The sequence below is a fragment of the Drosophila virilis genome, chromosome 3 (genome assembly GCF_030788295.1).
Source record: "Drosophila virilis strain 15010-1051.87 chromosome 3, Dvir_AGI_RSII-ME, whole genome shotgun sequence".
NCBI classification, from domain to species: domain Eukaryota; kingdom Metazoa; phylum Arthropoda; class Insecta; order Diptera; family Drosophilidae; genus Drosophila; species Drosophila virilis.
The window spans coordinates 228,375-243,551 of NC_091545.1; the positions used below are offsets into that span (position 1 = coordinate 228,375).

Below are 15,177 nucleotides of genomic sequence, written 5' to 3' on the forward strand. Positions count from 1 at the left end.
TGCTTCGAAATAACATTCGCAATGTGAAAAAGTTCCACAAACAAAAACTCAGACAAAAATATTGCATGCTTGATCGTTAGATTGTCAAAATGAGAAGCGCATGGAAGGGCATGCAGTGCGCGGACGTGTACTTATTCCGTTGAAGCACAATTATTTATTTATTTACTGTTCTATTCATATTATTAAACATTACAATAAAAAATGCATGCTTGAACGAAGTTAGATTGGCGTTAGCAAGGCGTGCAGTGCAGTGAAATTTCTTGAAGCACAAATATTGATTTATTTACTGTTCAACGATTCTTATTATTAAATAGTACAATAATAAATTAAATGTTTAATAATAATTTAATAATATATTATTAATGCCATTTAAGGTACAATTCGTTTATGATTAAATAATTAATAAAAAAAGGGCATAACTAACCACACAAGTAGTTGCACACTATTTAAATTATAATAAACATTAATTCATAATTATTAACTCTTTACTGGAAGTTCTTAAACTTTATGTTAGTCACATTTTCATTTGCCCTAATTAACTGGAATTAACTGTGGAAATTAAAACATACTGTGATTACGATGCATGTATATAATTTTTGTCGGTTCGCTTTAGGGATTTGTTTTTTTTTTTTTATTTATTGTTAATTCGATTCGTTTTGAGGAGTAGGAGGAGCTTCTATCACACAAATCACATGGGTCACCTTTTTCATTTTTTTTTTTTTTTTTTGGGTAAAAAAAGAGCGCTCTGGACGCCGAGAGTGAGCACAACAATTTACAAAATGCTAGTCGAAAGGGGAATATGGTATTTGGTATGGGGGTGGTGGTGTTGGTTTGATTCGAAATTCGAAAAATTTGTGAAATTTTAATAGGTTAGCCAAAAATTTACAATTTTTCATGTGCCCAAAATCTCGCCACACAATCGCCTAAACTCCTGCCCGGCCGCATGCAGCTCATCGGCCGTGATCACAATATCCTCATAGCTGGCAATATTCAGCCCCCCCCGCGATGGGTTGCCGCCCACCGGCGAATGGGCACGTTTCGGACTGGGCATGGCCGTGGGGCTGACGCAGCCACTACAAGCGGACGTCTCGAAGGACATGGCGCGCGTGCGCTTAAGCAGCTCGCGACGCCTCTGGACAATGCTGATGCCTAAGCCAAAGTTGGCGGCGCCGCCCTGCAGCTGCGGCAGACGCACATACTCATTGAGCGCCTCCTGGGGCTGTTGCGTTTTAGTGGGCATAGAGCGCGTCTTGAGCAGCGTCGTGGTCGAATTGTAGCTCTCATCGAGTCCGAAGTACTTGGCGAAACGCTCGTCCACCTGCGAGCGGTTCGCCGAGCGATTGCCGGCGGCCGGGCTTCCGCCCAGCTCTGTCGTGTGGCGGCGATTTATTTGCGGCGCCTTCTGTTGCACCATGATCTGGGCCAGGTGGTTCAGCTTGCGACGCAGCTCCGGTATATGCTGTGTCGTCTGTGACGCCTGCTGCTCCTCTTCTCGCTTCTGCTGGTTGGCGGCACAGTTCTCCTTGCCGGAATCCGAGCCGTGCCCATCGTCGCCACTGTCATGGTGCTCCAGCTTGGCCGACTTGCTCTGGGATGTGTCCGTGGGCGTGGACTGGTGCTTCTGCTGCTCGATGAACGGCGACTTGATCTTGCCAATGGTGCGCACGCCCATTGAGATGTGTATGTCTTCCAGTGTCTGCATGCGGCCAAGGCAGCTGTTCCGATGGCCGTTGTTGTTGTTCTTGTTGCGATCTGTGAGGAAGGTATCCGGCAGTACTAGCTTACCCACCGTGCGTAATCTCAGGCGCCGCGGTGCGGTGGGCGCGGCATCGAGTAGGGGCGTGGTTATTGTCGCTGTTGTCGGCGCCGTGGCCGAGCGGCTAAGCTCATGGAAGCCATTGTGAAGGTGATCCTTCTCCAGCTGAGCCTGCTCCTGCGGCAGCTTGAGGTCGTGTATGATGGGCGAACATTCCATGGGCGTGGGTGTGACGCTGACGCTGCTTCCCGTTGTGCTGCTGCGTGGCGAGCGCTCCACCATGGAGGAGTAGGGCGGACTGCGCGAGGCGCTGGGCAGGCGGGCGCCGCCCGTGGAAGTTGTATTGCCCCCGCTGCCACATGCGGCGCCCTCGCACAGGCTGCTGAAGAAGGCCAGCCGTTCGGCCAGTGACAACGATGATGGTTCTGTTGGCATGTGGGGGAAGGGAGGAGGGAGGACGAGTTGTTGATGAGTAACAAATATTCTTTTAGTAGGGGGGAGGGGGGTCGTGGCTGTGGGACCACTTACGCATCCTTTGTCTCTCTCTTTAGTACTACACCAAGTTCTTATTGTTGCTGACAAGTTACTCGCTATGAGGCAGATTTTAATTGAAGTTGCCAGTTGCAAGTTGTTGTTGCTGTTGTTGTTGCGATGAGTATCCGACGTGTTGCGCGTTGCGTTCGTATCTATTTGTCGCCCGTTAAATACTGACCGCGACTTTTTCATGGGACTCTTTGCTTCGCTCTGGTTTCTCCATAGAAAGTTTTATAAATTGTCTACTTTTTTTTATGATTTTTTTTTGTCTGCTTGGCGATTTGTCATGTGTCTTTTGTCCGCGCACATCAGCAGCTGATTCGCTGTTTGTTCTCTTTGATGCTGATTTGTTTGAATTTTCATTTTAAACGTAGCTTTCGAGTTTTTCCTCTTTCTTTTCGCGCGCTTTGTGCGCAACTAGAAATACCAAAACTGAATACTCTGTCGATAACAGAGTGAGTCGAAGGAATAAACCACAAAATGAGTCAAAGTGGATCGGTTAGAAATAAACTAATTATGCTGAGGTCGATGAGTGTGTACAGGCAGAGGTTATTTTGATTCTGTCGCGAAATGTGTAACGCATAGAAGCACACATCTTCGATCCCATTAAGTATATATGTCCTTGATCAGTATCGACAGCCGAATCAATATGGCCCTTTCCGTCCGGCACTCCCTCTGTCCATTTCTATGTGAAATAGTCTCTCATTTTGAAAGCTATCATGAAACTACATTAGTTCCTCCGACCGGCTGGATCGGACCACTATATTAATAAGCTGTCATAGGTACGATCGATTTGTATACTTAAATTAGGAACGCTTAATTAAATGTACTAAAAGGTATCGAATAGTTTATGCAACTAAAAGTCGAAACCAAACCTAACAAAAATTAGCCAAATGAACGAGCAAAGGCAACTGTAAATCAATATCAAAGCTCAATTACATAAAACATGTGTAAAAAATAAAAAATAAATTTGTTATTTGTTGTTCATGCAGCAGCAACAACAACAACAACAGCAACAATAATTATTTTGTTAGAAAACTTAAAATTCAAATGCATGCCAAGAAAATTATTAGAAAAATGCATTAGTATGCATGTACATACATATGTATATATTTTCGCCTCTGATTTACTTGTTTGTTTTTTGTTGTTCATGTTTTATTCTCTCTGTTCGCATTGCGCAATTTGGCGCTGGTTGCGTTTTTAATTATTTATTTTTGCTTACTGTCTTTTTTAATGCATGTTTTCTTCTTGCTGATTGTTTACTTGAACCAGGCAAAGCGTTTGGCTGATTGCATCATTTTTGGAGCAACGCGAATGCAATTAGTTAGGCGCGATCAAATCATGAAACAGCAACAACAACGAAACAAGTAAAATATTTAACTTACACTTGGGACAGTCACAACAACAAGAACAACATTCAATATGCAGTTATTTGTATTATTTTTTTGCTTTTCTTTTCTTTTCGTTATGTTCGCATTCAAGGCTGTGCTGCGTACATGTCAGGCACGCAAAACAAAAGAGAGAACAAATAAACGTAAATATGTATAGAGGGCAGCACTAGCAAAAGAGAGCAAGTTAGATAAGCTCGGCTCTCTCGCTTTCGCTTCTCGTTAGCTTTGCTCTCTGCACTTACCGAACTCGGCATCGGTTGCATCCTGCGTTGTATTTGGCGTACTCGATTCGTCGTTCAATACCGAAGTGTGCAGAGCAACACCGTCGACTATTGCCGACGGCGGCGGCGAGTGGTGAGAAGTTGCTGCGGAAGAGAGACAGACAGTTAGAATAAATCTCTACAAAATTGTGTATATTCTACATATGCCTGAACTTCCTTTCAGCTATTGCCCTCACTCACGCATTCGCAGTACTTGTACTTACTTTGCGTACAACCAAAATCCATTAAAACGTTGATCACAATTTGAAACTTTAAATTTTCATTAAAACTAGATTGTGCACCTGGTAACGGCTCCATTTTAAAAATATTTATTTTGTAAATGACTTAATATGCATAAAAATGTTTTGATGTAACAATCAGAGCCCTGTTGTTTGACATAATAATCAAAATATAAAGATAAATCTAAATTCTTGAAGTTAATACATTTTTTTGACTTTCTCCTCACACCCCGATCTCAACCAAGTCTGTTACTCAGCGAAATGTAGAAACCTCAATTAGTGGCTGATTGCCGGACGGGAGGGAGGGAAATGTTAGGCAAGTGACACACATTTTACAGCTTATTAACTTGGACAGCAACCATGCCGGCCATAATGGAACCAACTCTACAACAACAAGAACATCGACTACTGCAACAACAAAATGCTTGCGAAATAAATAAGGTGTCGCCCATGGAGCGTTCACTGACGTGGCGTGATGACCAGACCGAGACCCATTGCTTTCCACTAAAGGTGTTCAAGAGAGTGAACTCTTTCAACAAAGTGAGAATTACCCTGAAGTTGTATACCCCTAAAATCATGCACTCTACATATGCACATATCTACATGTTGAATATATTTCGTATACAATTATTCAGAAATATCTTCATAAAGAAATGATCTAGAGGATTAGCATATTTTATCAATAACATGTTCATAAGGAAATATAAATATGCAAAATGTCAATATTTTAGATAAGTTTTCTCATTCAATTCTAAGGATCTAAGAATTCGTAACTGTCTTAAGGCTTGGTTAACTAGTTATCTTTTAGCTAGTTCACTCCGAGCCTCAACAGTTACTTGGAACTATTGTGAAACATGTCTGTCTCTTGCTAGTTTTTTTAAAATAATTGTGGTTGTTGTTGTTATTGCTGCCGTTGTTGCTTTACGCATAGCTGCTGGACTTGCGAAAAAGTTTGCAGTTCTCCCCGCTTTTTCGCTTAATGGCCTAATGCTAATCTCTGTGATGGAATATTTTTGCTGTTTTCGTTCACACTTACCTTGACTGTTGGCCAGTGAGCGCGATTGCGACGGCAACTGCTCTCTACCGGCCGCCTCCCGACGGCTGCGCGATTGCTCCTGCAACTGCTGGAACATGTTGGCACGCGCGCGAACGCTGCTGCTGCGTGCCACGCCCACGCCTATGCAGCTCGATTGGGTGGCTGTGGATGCATCTTCGCCCAACGCCGAGTCATTGTCCAAGCCGGACATCTCGAAGATGTGTTCGCTGTCGTTTCCCACGGACACGGTCAACTGTTCGCTAAGGCTGACGCTGTCGCTGACGCTGACCGAGTGCTGGCGCAGGAGAGACTGCGGCGAATTTATCAAACTGGACGTGGATGGCGAAGTGCCTGCACCCTGGGCGGCGAGGTGAACAACGCGCGGCGACTGCAGCGGCTGCGTTGAGCTGCGCGCCAAACGGTATGAGCTGCCGGCGGTTGAAAGCGTCGACGAGGAGAGCAGCAGGGGGGCCGGCACGTGGCTTAACGGTTGTCCGGTGATAGGCGAAATTAACGGCTGTTGTTGCTGTTGTTGTTGCTGTTGCTGCTGCTGCTGAAGGTGCGCTCCGACGCGAATGTCCAGCGGCTTGGTAGGCTTAAAGGCCGACGTTGCCGAAATGTCAAATGGCGCGGAGTTCGCTTTAAAGCTGCAGACAAATTGAATAAGTTTCGAGATTATATTTGAGATAAGCTTGGGCACAGTATAAATCCCTCACTCTCTCTTAGAGGCAATCATAATTATAGACAAATATTTTTTCCCTTCGCTAATTACATTTTATACCCTTACAGCAGGTATTAAAATGTGATATGTAATATGTGTAACGCATAGAAGCAGACATCTACGACCCCATAAAGTATATATATTTTCGATCAGTATTAATAGCCGAGTCGATCTAGCCATGCCATACTACTTATGTCGGAACTAGCTGGATTGAACCACTATATCATATAGCTGGCACATTAGCGATCGGTAGAAGAATATGTTATTGTACGAAATAATTTTAATTAAGGAACTTAACCTATCTCGGCATTTATTAGTTTTACTATGCGCCTTATATACATGCGAAATACTTTCATAATATAGCTGTTATAGGAACGATCGGGTAAAAAGTAGGACTCTGTATAAGAAACTTTAAGTTCTTCCAAGATACCATAACCAAACTCGGCATTAACTATTTTCCCAATGCTTCTTAGATACGGGCAAAGCATTATGAACAGTATTATAAGGTTTGCTCTGCAAGGGTATTAAATCTACGGCGTGGCGAAAATAGCCCCTCTTTCTCATTAATGGTGAAATTTGAATGTCGCGCTTCTTTGATTGGCAACCCTCAGGTAAAAGTTGAGGTGGCCAATTAACTTCATAGATTAGAAGCGAATGTGTTTTTGCTGAGAGCAAAAAGTGTGTCTAATTTTATGCTCTGGCTGAGGTTATTGTAATGCAGTATAGGAGATATTTTTTTAGTCACGAAGAGATATCTAACGATCCATATTTAGAAACGCATCTGCAACTTGTTCAGATCAGAACTCCATTATACTAGAGTTTATCAACCAAACAGAACATTAACCGCATTTTTTACGCAGTGTACAGAAAAAAAGAACTATAAACAAACAAAATAAAAACCAAAACAGAAACAGAAATGTTTTAATTCGATTTTAAAGTGGGCATGGTGAGAGCAATAATTCACGAGAGTAAAAAACTAGAGAAAAAGCAAATGTGGAAATGGGAATAATACAAATTCTCATTAGCCGCGAACCCGTTGGCCCGAAACTTGTTGCGCTCATAATCGATAGTCGTGGACACATGAATATATGTATATATGTGACATAAAATTTTATTCGTTTTTTAAAGAGTATACGAAGCACTGAAAATATATTGAATTTGGCACTTTTGTTGAAATTAATAAAGCATTATTTTTTTAATATATATATTTGTGTATTTTGTGCAAATTTCACTAAATTTGTTGACTGTTTGAACGGCACTTGAAAATGTATTATGTGTGCGTGTATTTCCATCTGAGTGCACATTTCCATGGATTTATTTTTAGAAGCATTACGAAATGCTGCTTGTGGCAAAGCTTTTCTATTGGTTTTGTGTGTAACTACCTATGGCCAAGATTAACACGCGTTTTGGGCCCTCCGGCAAAATGGGCGAATGCCTATTCCTTTGGGTACTTTCCGATAACCGGTGCACAAAGCAACTGGCGACACCTTCGTTATTCTTTTCACCTATGTCTAGTTCTTGAGGTGGGCTGATAAGAGCCGACAGAACCGATAGATTTGATAGTTTTATCAGTTTCGGTTTCAAATTGCTTTTATTACCATTTACTATTTATTTTCTTTTGTGGCGTTGTTAACGATAAACACTTGACACACACACATTTCACACAGGATTTTCCCCGATATGAAAAACGAATTTTCAGCGGATGCGTACGTGAAAATTGAAAAGGCGATCGCGAGCAACTGAGCGCAAAATTCATACAAACAAAGCGCCCAAAGCGGAGCCGACGATCAACGGCGCCGCTGCCGATGCCTCAGTCGAAGTCGCCGTCGCCGTCGGCTGCTCTGCCGGTGCGACCACAGCAAAATTTAAATTATTTTCAACTTTGTTTTCTTTTTATTGCGCATGGTCTTCATATGTATATATGTACGAACACAATACAAACGTATGTTTATTTTCGTACGATATTTTTCCCTTTATTTTCCACAATTTTCAAATGTCGCTGTAAGCTTTTCATTTGGTTTTTCTCTTCCGACCGCCAAAGAGAAATTAAATGGAAGAGTTCGTTTTTATATTATCATATATTACTATACTCGAGCTTTTATCGCTTATATTTTTTTAAATAAATCCCTGTTTCGTTTTCCCTCTATTTTTTATTATTTTAAAATGTCGGTGTACACTTTTCATTCGATTTCTCGGATTTTCTCTTGAACAGAACAGCCTATAAGAAACAACGTTTGGAATAATCGCATATAGGAATTATCATAGCAAATAAATTCCTATTTCTTTATTTAAAGTACGAATGTTCACCGTTAAATACCCATGTATTACCAGAGCCGATGCAGCTATCTAATCTAGGAGTTTCAAAATCCATGTTGGTCGCATACTTTTGTTACGTAATCGTGTAGATAATAATATTAATCATTAGACAACACATGTTCACTTGTAGCACATCGGCCCTTGACAGCGTTAACGTTATCTGGCTAATTTCTGCCAAAGTATTGGCCATTAAAACGCGACTCATCCTCACACCTTTGACAAACCCACTCAATGACGCATTTATCGACGTGTCGATGACTTTTTATGGCTTGCATTTCCATTTCGCATTTCGCTTTTCCATATACCGTTTTCTGAAATACGCCTCAAACATTTTCCCGCTGGGTCGACGCTGGAACAACATTAAAACAACAGAGCTCAACCCCCGACCGAGCCAGGTGTTATGTATCTCTGGACGTGTCCGAATGCGGCAGCCAACTGAATGCAATGTATATTGCAACGACACGTCCACAATTCAAAGCCCAAGAACCTTGAGAGACGCCATCAGGAGGGATGGCAAATACGGATAGCATAAATTACGCGTCACAATGGTTCGCCAAGCTATTGACACCGCAGCGGATCGGATCGGCACATGCAAATGTGACAGAGTGCGAAAAATATAAACAATAAGAGTCATGTTTTGATGGCCGAATCTTATATACCCTACCCAAACATTTTGAAAGCCTCAAAAAAGGGTAGAATTCGAAACGGGTTCTTAAGCAAAGTTATGTGTTGCAGCTTCTGCAGATCTACGTCCCAATAAACTCCGAAAGATAAAAACATTTAAAGAGAGTTGTACTTTGTGATAGCCGAAGTTTAAATACCTTAGCAGACCGTGGATCTTGGTCAATTTCTAAAATGTTGTAAGCCTCATATGAACATTTTAAAAATAAGAGTCCGATTTTTATAGCAAGTTATGTGTTCTAGATCTACAGATCTACGTCCTACAGATCTACGTCCCAATAAACTCTACTCTTGATTTTATTTATACAACTTTCGACATTTAGATGATTTACCTGCGTTCGTTGTACCTCTGTATAACTTTCGTATACTCTGGTTTTTTTTAATGGGCAAAGAACATACTTAGAACAACTGATGCAAATAACCAGAACCAGCTTTTGTTTTGTTTGTCAGAAAACAAGGGGTGTGGCAGCGGAACAAAAGCCAAAACACATAAAATACTGACACGAAAACCCCGTTAAAAGAATTGGCCACTCACCAGAAGGTGCCGGCTCGATTCCAGTCGTACCTAGTCTAAAATAGTTATCTGGAAACTGGGTTTACGAACGTGCCAACAACATGAACTTGTCAAAAATTTGCCAAAACAGTCAAGTTGAAAAAAAGGGCGTGATTTGACGTTTCTAGGTATGGGCGTGTACATACTAATTGCCGAAATGATAGCATGACCTTGGGTCAGGCTAATTGCACCACCTCCAAAGTGAACTCGTGTTCACACGAAAAGCCAATTATTGTTCTAAAGATATTGCGGGTAGTCATTTTGAAATGTAATCAAAGTTATCTGAGAATAGCCCTCAAATGCAACCCACTCAAATCCCTTCAAGTGACTCTCAGCAAACGACCTGCTTTTTTCAGGCTTTACTGAAGCACTGCAGCACAGTTGGCAGTTGACATCGGTGGTCAGTCAGGTAATTAAACAAGCTATAAGCTGCTTAAAGCTACAATAAAAACAAAAAAAGGCCACAGCAAAATGAGACTAATAAAAAACGAAAAAGAGGGGCAATCTTCGGCATGCCGAAGATTTAATACCCTTGCAGACCCAACCTTTTCATAATGCTCATAATACTTGGCCCGTATCTAAGAAGCACAGAGAAAATAGTTAATGACGAGCATTGTCAAGATATATTGAAAAATAAAACAATTTTCATACAACCCAATTTTAGACCGATCGTCCCGACACATCTACTGCGTGCAGCAGAAAGAGAAACTTCTGCAAAATTTCATGACGATAGCTTTAAACGTTATGGGGTCAAAGATGTGTCCATCCAAAACGATAATACTCGCTGCAAGGGTATAACAATAATGTTGAACCTCGATTAAGCCTTATGGCAATCGTAGTTACATTTTCGGTTTGTCAACAGTCTTGCAATAAGGTAAGTCTCTAGCGTACAGCTTAGGGCCTTTTTGCTTTTTCTTGCTGATGGGTTAATAACAACAAGAGGAATGTCGAATGACCAGCAGGGCACGGCGACTGACGCTCTCGAACATTTAAATATAAACCATGCATAAATCTAGACTGAAAATTTTTTTGCCAGCGAAGCGGATTAAAATGCTGACAGCTTGACAAGGAGCAAGACCAAGACACGGAGAGAAAGAGGGAGATAGGGAGAGAGACAGATGGGGGAGAGAGAGATTTGGAGACATTTTCAAATTGTTCGCAACTTACAAGCTCTTCTCCTCGCTGGTTACGGGCTGCGTCTTGAAGCGATCCTTGTAGAGATCCCGGCGCAGAACGCTGGGCTTGAGCAGCTTTGGCGTGAGGCTCGAGTCGTGCTGCAGCGGGGATTCCCAGCTGCTGTTTATGCCAACAGCTGCGCCGCCAGCTGATTGGGAAGTGGGTGTCGAGAGCATTTCCATGTGCTTGATGCGCTCGGCTACCGAGATGTTCGATGGTGTCGATGCCAGGTCAATGGGCGTGAGGGGTGTGACTGTCGCCTGCGAGTTGGTTATAGCATCCAAGGCGGCAGCCAGGTCCATGTGGGGCGGCGCATCCTGACGCTCGAGCGAGCGTGTGCGTCGCTTGAGTAGACTTGCCGAGCTGTCCTCATCTTTAGCTTGCATGGAACAGAGCGAGCGACGCTTGGATGGCGAATCAGTTTTCAATATGGGACGCATGGCGGCTGCCTCACAGGCATTCGGGTCATGGGCTTCCTGGGTAACCTCATTAAGGTCGAACTCCTCGCGGCTGCTCTTGCGACTGCTCTTGAGTATGGGACGAATCTCGTGCTCGTCCGCCTCACCGAATGATTTCTTTTTGAGAATGGGCTTTGGCGGGCGCGTCGCCTCCTCGCTAGAGGTGCTCTCCTGCTTAAGTATGGGTCGTATTTCATGTTCCTCCCCATCCTCAGGGCCTATGATCGGCTGTGCGGCTAGCTCGGCGGCGGCCAACGTAACTGCCTGCGAGATAGACACATGCTTGGATATGTGCGCACAGCCATCCGAGGGCGTCGACAGCGAGTCCTTCTTCTTCAATATGCTATGAGGCTGGCATTCATTTGCCGAGGGGCAGCCCTCGCTCTTGGTGATTTCGTAGCTGCTCTGCTTGAGGATGCCGTGTGCCTGGCCGGGACTCAGGGCGCTGCCCGACTCCTCCAGTGAATTTCGACGTGCCGACTTGATGAGAATGCTACGTTCGTCCGGGGAATGGGAGCGCGAATAGTAGCGCGATTCGTCCAGGCTGGATCGCTTCTTCAGTATGCCTTGGCGCTTGCTGCGGCTGCTCGCCAGCGGCGTGTCCAGCACCGTGGCGGAGAAGGTTACCGGCGAGGCATTGCTGGAAGCGCTCGAGTAGCACTCTCCGAACGCGTGCTCCTTCTTCTTCAATATGGAGACAATCTGGTTGGGTGCGGGCGGTGAATTCTGTGTTGTTGCCGCCGAGGCAGCCAGCTCATCCGTGCTCTTGCGTCGCAGTATGGGCGACATTTTCAGATCGACTGGCTGCTGCTCGTTGCATGTCTCATCTGGCTGCTGCGCCTGTTCGGCAATCTTTTTGATCTCGGCCAGCTCCGTTTTGGTGCGCTCGTTGAGCTTCTGGCTAATGCCGCGTGCCTGACGCAACGACTCCGACTTGGAGGTGGACTCACTGCAGGAGCTCTTCTGCGGCGACTGCAGCAACTCTCGCAGCGACTTGTCATCCCCTGGCAGCAGCGGGCGAGCCATGCCCAGTTCGCGACGTCGTCGTCTACGCACAGATGCAGTCTCATCTGCAAGCAAAAGTAGACAAGGATTAGAGGAAACACCCAAAATACTGGAGACAAGCATCAATTGGATGGGACATGCATGACAGTGGGAGCACGTAATGGACAGGAAGCTTTCGTGCAACACAAATTGACGAAGATGCAAGAATTGTGTAAACGAATGGTCCCGTTCGATTAGCTCCAAGCTCCAGTCTACTGGATGTTCGCTCCTCACTGGTTGCCACTATGCCTGGTTGCCACTCTGCCCGAGCTCGGTGCCCTACTTACCGCTATCCTTGGTGGCTTCCTCATTGTGGGATCGGTTCAGGTTTGATTTACGCTTGGCCGATTTATCGCGATCGCCGCCGCGACGTGGCAGGGGTGAGGCTTCCGGCTAAAATTAATTGGGTTTTCTTTTCAACTCTATATATTGTAGACGGACTACTCACGGTTTGCTTGTGCTTTTGCACGGGACTCAGTTTAGAGTTGGTCAGATTATCACGTGGCCTGCTCGTCGCAGCACTTCCGCTCTCATGCTCCGTTTCGTCGCACAGTGTGGAGCTCCGGGGACGCATGCGCAACGTGCACTCCACCTTCGGAGGACTGAGTATGCCGCCCGTGAAGTGTAGCTCGCACAGATTCTGCTTCATGATCACGTTGTTGGCCGTGGCCACCAGTGGACGGCGCTCGAGGGGCTCCGACGGCTGTGAAGCGGACCGTGCCGGTGGCTGCAGACGGGCGGCACTGCCGCTGGGCTCGGACCTGAATCCGCTGTAGTTGGGCGACAGTTCCGAGCTGCTCAGTCGTCGAGCCGGCGGCATTGAGTTCGTTCGCAGAGCACTGGGAGAACTGAAACGTGGGCGCTGCTGCTGCTGATCCTCCTCTTTTTTGCGGTCTGCGGCGTGTTGTGTGTGTGTTGCAATGGTTAGGAAGACAGCATGATATGGCGGTTAGTTGGAATCTTCAGCTTGACTAGGTTAACAACTACTATAACAAAAGGGGAGAGGAAACCAACACCAAATGAGAAGAATCATGTGCGTGTGTGCAGTAGAGGGAGGAAGGAGCTGAGGCAAATGTGACTTGTGAGTGACTCACCGAGCGCTGCGGCACGCAGTCGACTGGCTTTAGTGGTACGCACCGCTGGCGAGGATTGGGACGAGGATGAGGAGCTGCTCAAGAGTGGACTGCTCTGCGGGGGCGTGGCTGCGGACGTGGACGTGTACGTGCCGACAATGCGCAGCGGCGACAGCAAATTTTTGCGCCGCTTGGAAGGTGACGCTGCTGTCGGCGTTGCTGCCGGCGTCGATGCTGGAACTGCTGTTAATGCCGTTGCTTTGAGCACAATTATTGGCGTGGCGAGAGGCGGCATGGGCGTGGTCTGACTAAAAATGCGGCAATGTTGCAGTTGACTGTTATTGTTGCTGCGACTGCGGCTGTTGCTGCTGCTGCTGATGTTGTTGTTGTTGTTGCAGGTGAAATGAATGCTGCGTTTGTTGTTGGCGCTTCCAAAGGAAACTGTGTTGTAGCTCGCTGTGTCGCAGCAGTTGACATGTTTTCAAGGATATGCATGAATGAACATGTATGTTTGGAAGACATTAAAGCAATTGTAATCTGGTTATTTGCTGTTGTGTCGCGTGTGTGTGAGCGTGTTTGTGAGTGTTTGCGAAATATGTAGACTAGAGTTGCCTTAATTGAACGGTATCTTAAAATAAACTAATGAACTTAATCGGTAAATTAGTTCACAATTGAACGCGCCACCAAAATGAACTATTAAACGAATTAAGGCATTAGAGAACTAAATCAGTAATTTAGTTCACACTTGATCGGGTCATTACTGAACTTATTCAGGGATTAGTGAACGAACAGTTAGTTCAGTTCGTTCCCTTATTCAGTATACATTTTATTGAGATGTTCAGTTTTTAATGAACAACAAAAATACCGAGATTTTAAGTTCACTTTCGATTTGTTGAGATATATGTACTTACTATCAATGTAAAAGTATATTAAGCATAAATATATGATATGTTTTGAAACTGAAAACAACTACTGACTATATCTAACAATAACTAAATGAGTGAACTAACTGACCGACTTAGTTCACGATCAGAAAATGGTCGAGTGAATTTATCCAGCAAATTTAACTATAAATCCCCACTTTTATGTAGAAAATACACGCGTCAATTGCAACATATGAAATATAGGTAGCAACAGGGCGTAGCACACGGCGATTGATTGATGGATTGATCGATGCGATCTGTTCGCAACTGGCTTTTATTTTCGTTGAAAGAAAACGATGTTATAACTGGCGAAAGCTGTGCATTTTTTAAGTGCTGATGAACTCAGCATTTGGCCATGGCCAAAACTGAAAATATTAACAATATATCATTGTTTTTCCCTATCTATCACCTCTCCGATCGTCTGCCCATTCGACTTAGGTAAACTTCTAAATGAAGAGAAACAAGCTGACGAAAAGCTTCGGTTCATTGCCACTTCTGACTGTTCGGCAGTCAAAGATCAGTAAACTTTTTGGCTCGAACATTGCCCTAAACACAATTCCCAAAAAAAAAAACTTGCCGCCGGTTTCATGTGGCAACCACAGACAAAATAAACAAAGAAAAGAAATTAATATCGGATAAGTCCAAACAATAATGTTGAAATGGGCATCAAGCCCAACAAGTAAGAGGTTCTAGTCGGGAGCTCCCGACTAGGGGATACCCTGAACCCTCTTCTTTCAACATCAAATGCATATATATATTCTATTTTAGAAGCTATATGTCAAGTTTGGTGACTCTAGCTCTTATTATTTACCAAAAGTGCAAACAAAAACAGGATATCGATATCGATTTTTATCAATTGCTTGGAAACGAAGTAAGTTATCGATTATCCGAAGCAAATTCGAGCTGTGTAGGCACTAGGAGCACCTACATCTAAAATTTCAAGTCTCTAGCTCTTATAGGTTCTGAATTCCTTGCGTACATACAAACGGACAGACGGACAGACATTGGTGCTGATC

General features: G+C 44.2%; 1 protein-coding gene across 13 annotated transcripts in view; it reads right to left on the reverse strand.

Moving 5' to 3' along the window:
* Nucleotides 1-15,177, reverse strand: part of Svil (Supervillin) — a 125,829-nt gene that overhangs the window by 38,962 nt on the left and 71,690 nt on the right. For 5 of the 13 annotated variants that reach the window (XR_004303844.2, XM_032435595.2, XM_032435594.2 and 2 more), the window contains 6 exons: nt 13,260-13,694; nt 12,614-13,059; nt 12,453-12,558; nt 10,655-12,191; nt 5,217-5,863; nt 3,924-4,046 (listed from right to left, as the gene is read on the reverse strand). Coding sequence is in view for 12 of the 13 variants with exons in the window: in XM_032435595.2 (XP_032291486.1) it covers nt 3,924-4,046; nt 5,217-5,863; nt 10,655-12,191; nt 12,453-12,558; nt 12,614-13,059; nt 13,260-13,694 (3,294 nt within the window). In the remaining variant the exon portion in view is untranslated. Of the gene's footprint in view, nt 1-702; nt 2,182-3,923; nt 4,047-4,165; nt 4,327-5,216; nt 5,864-7,319; nt 7,422-7,535; nt 7,709-10,654; nt 12,192-12,452; nt 12,559-12,613; nt 13,060-13,259; nt 13,695-15,177 lie in introns of those variants that run through there. The other 8 variants (XM_032435597.2, XM_032435604.2, XM_032435596.2 and 5 more) reach the window with 7 other exon arrangements.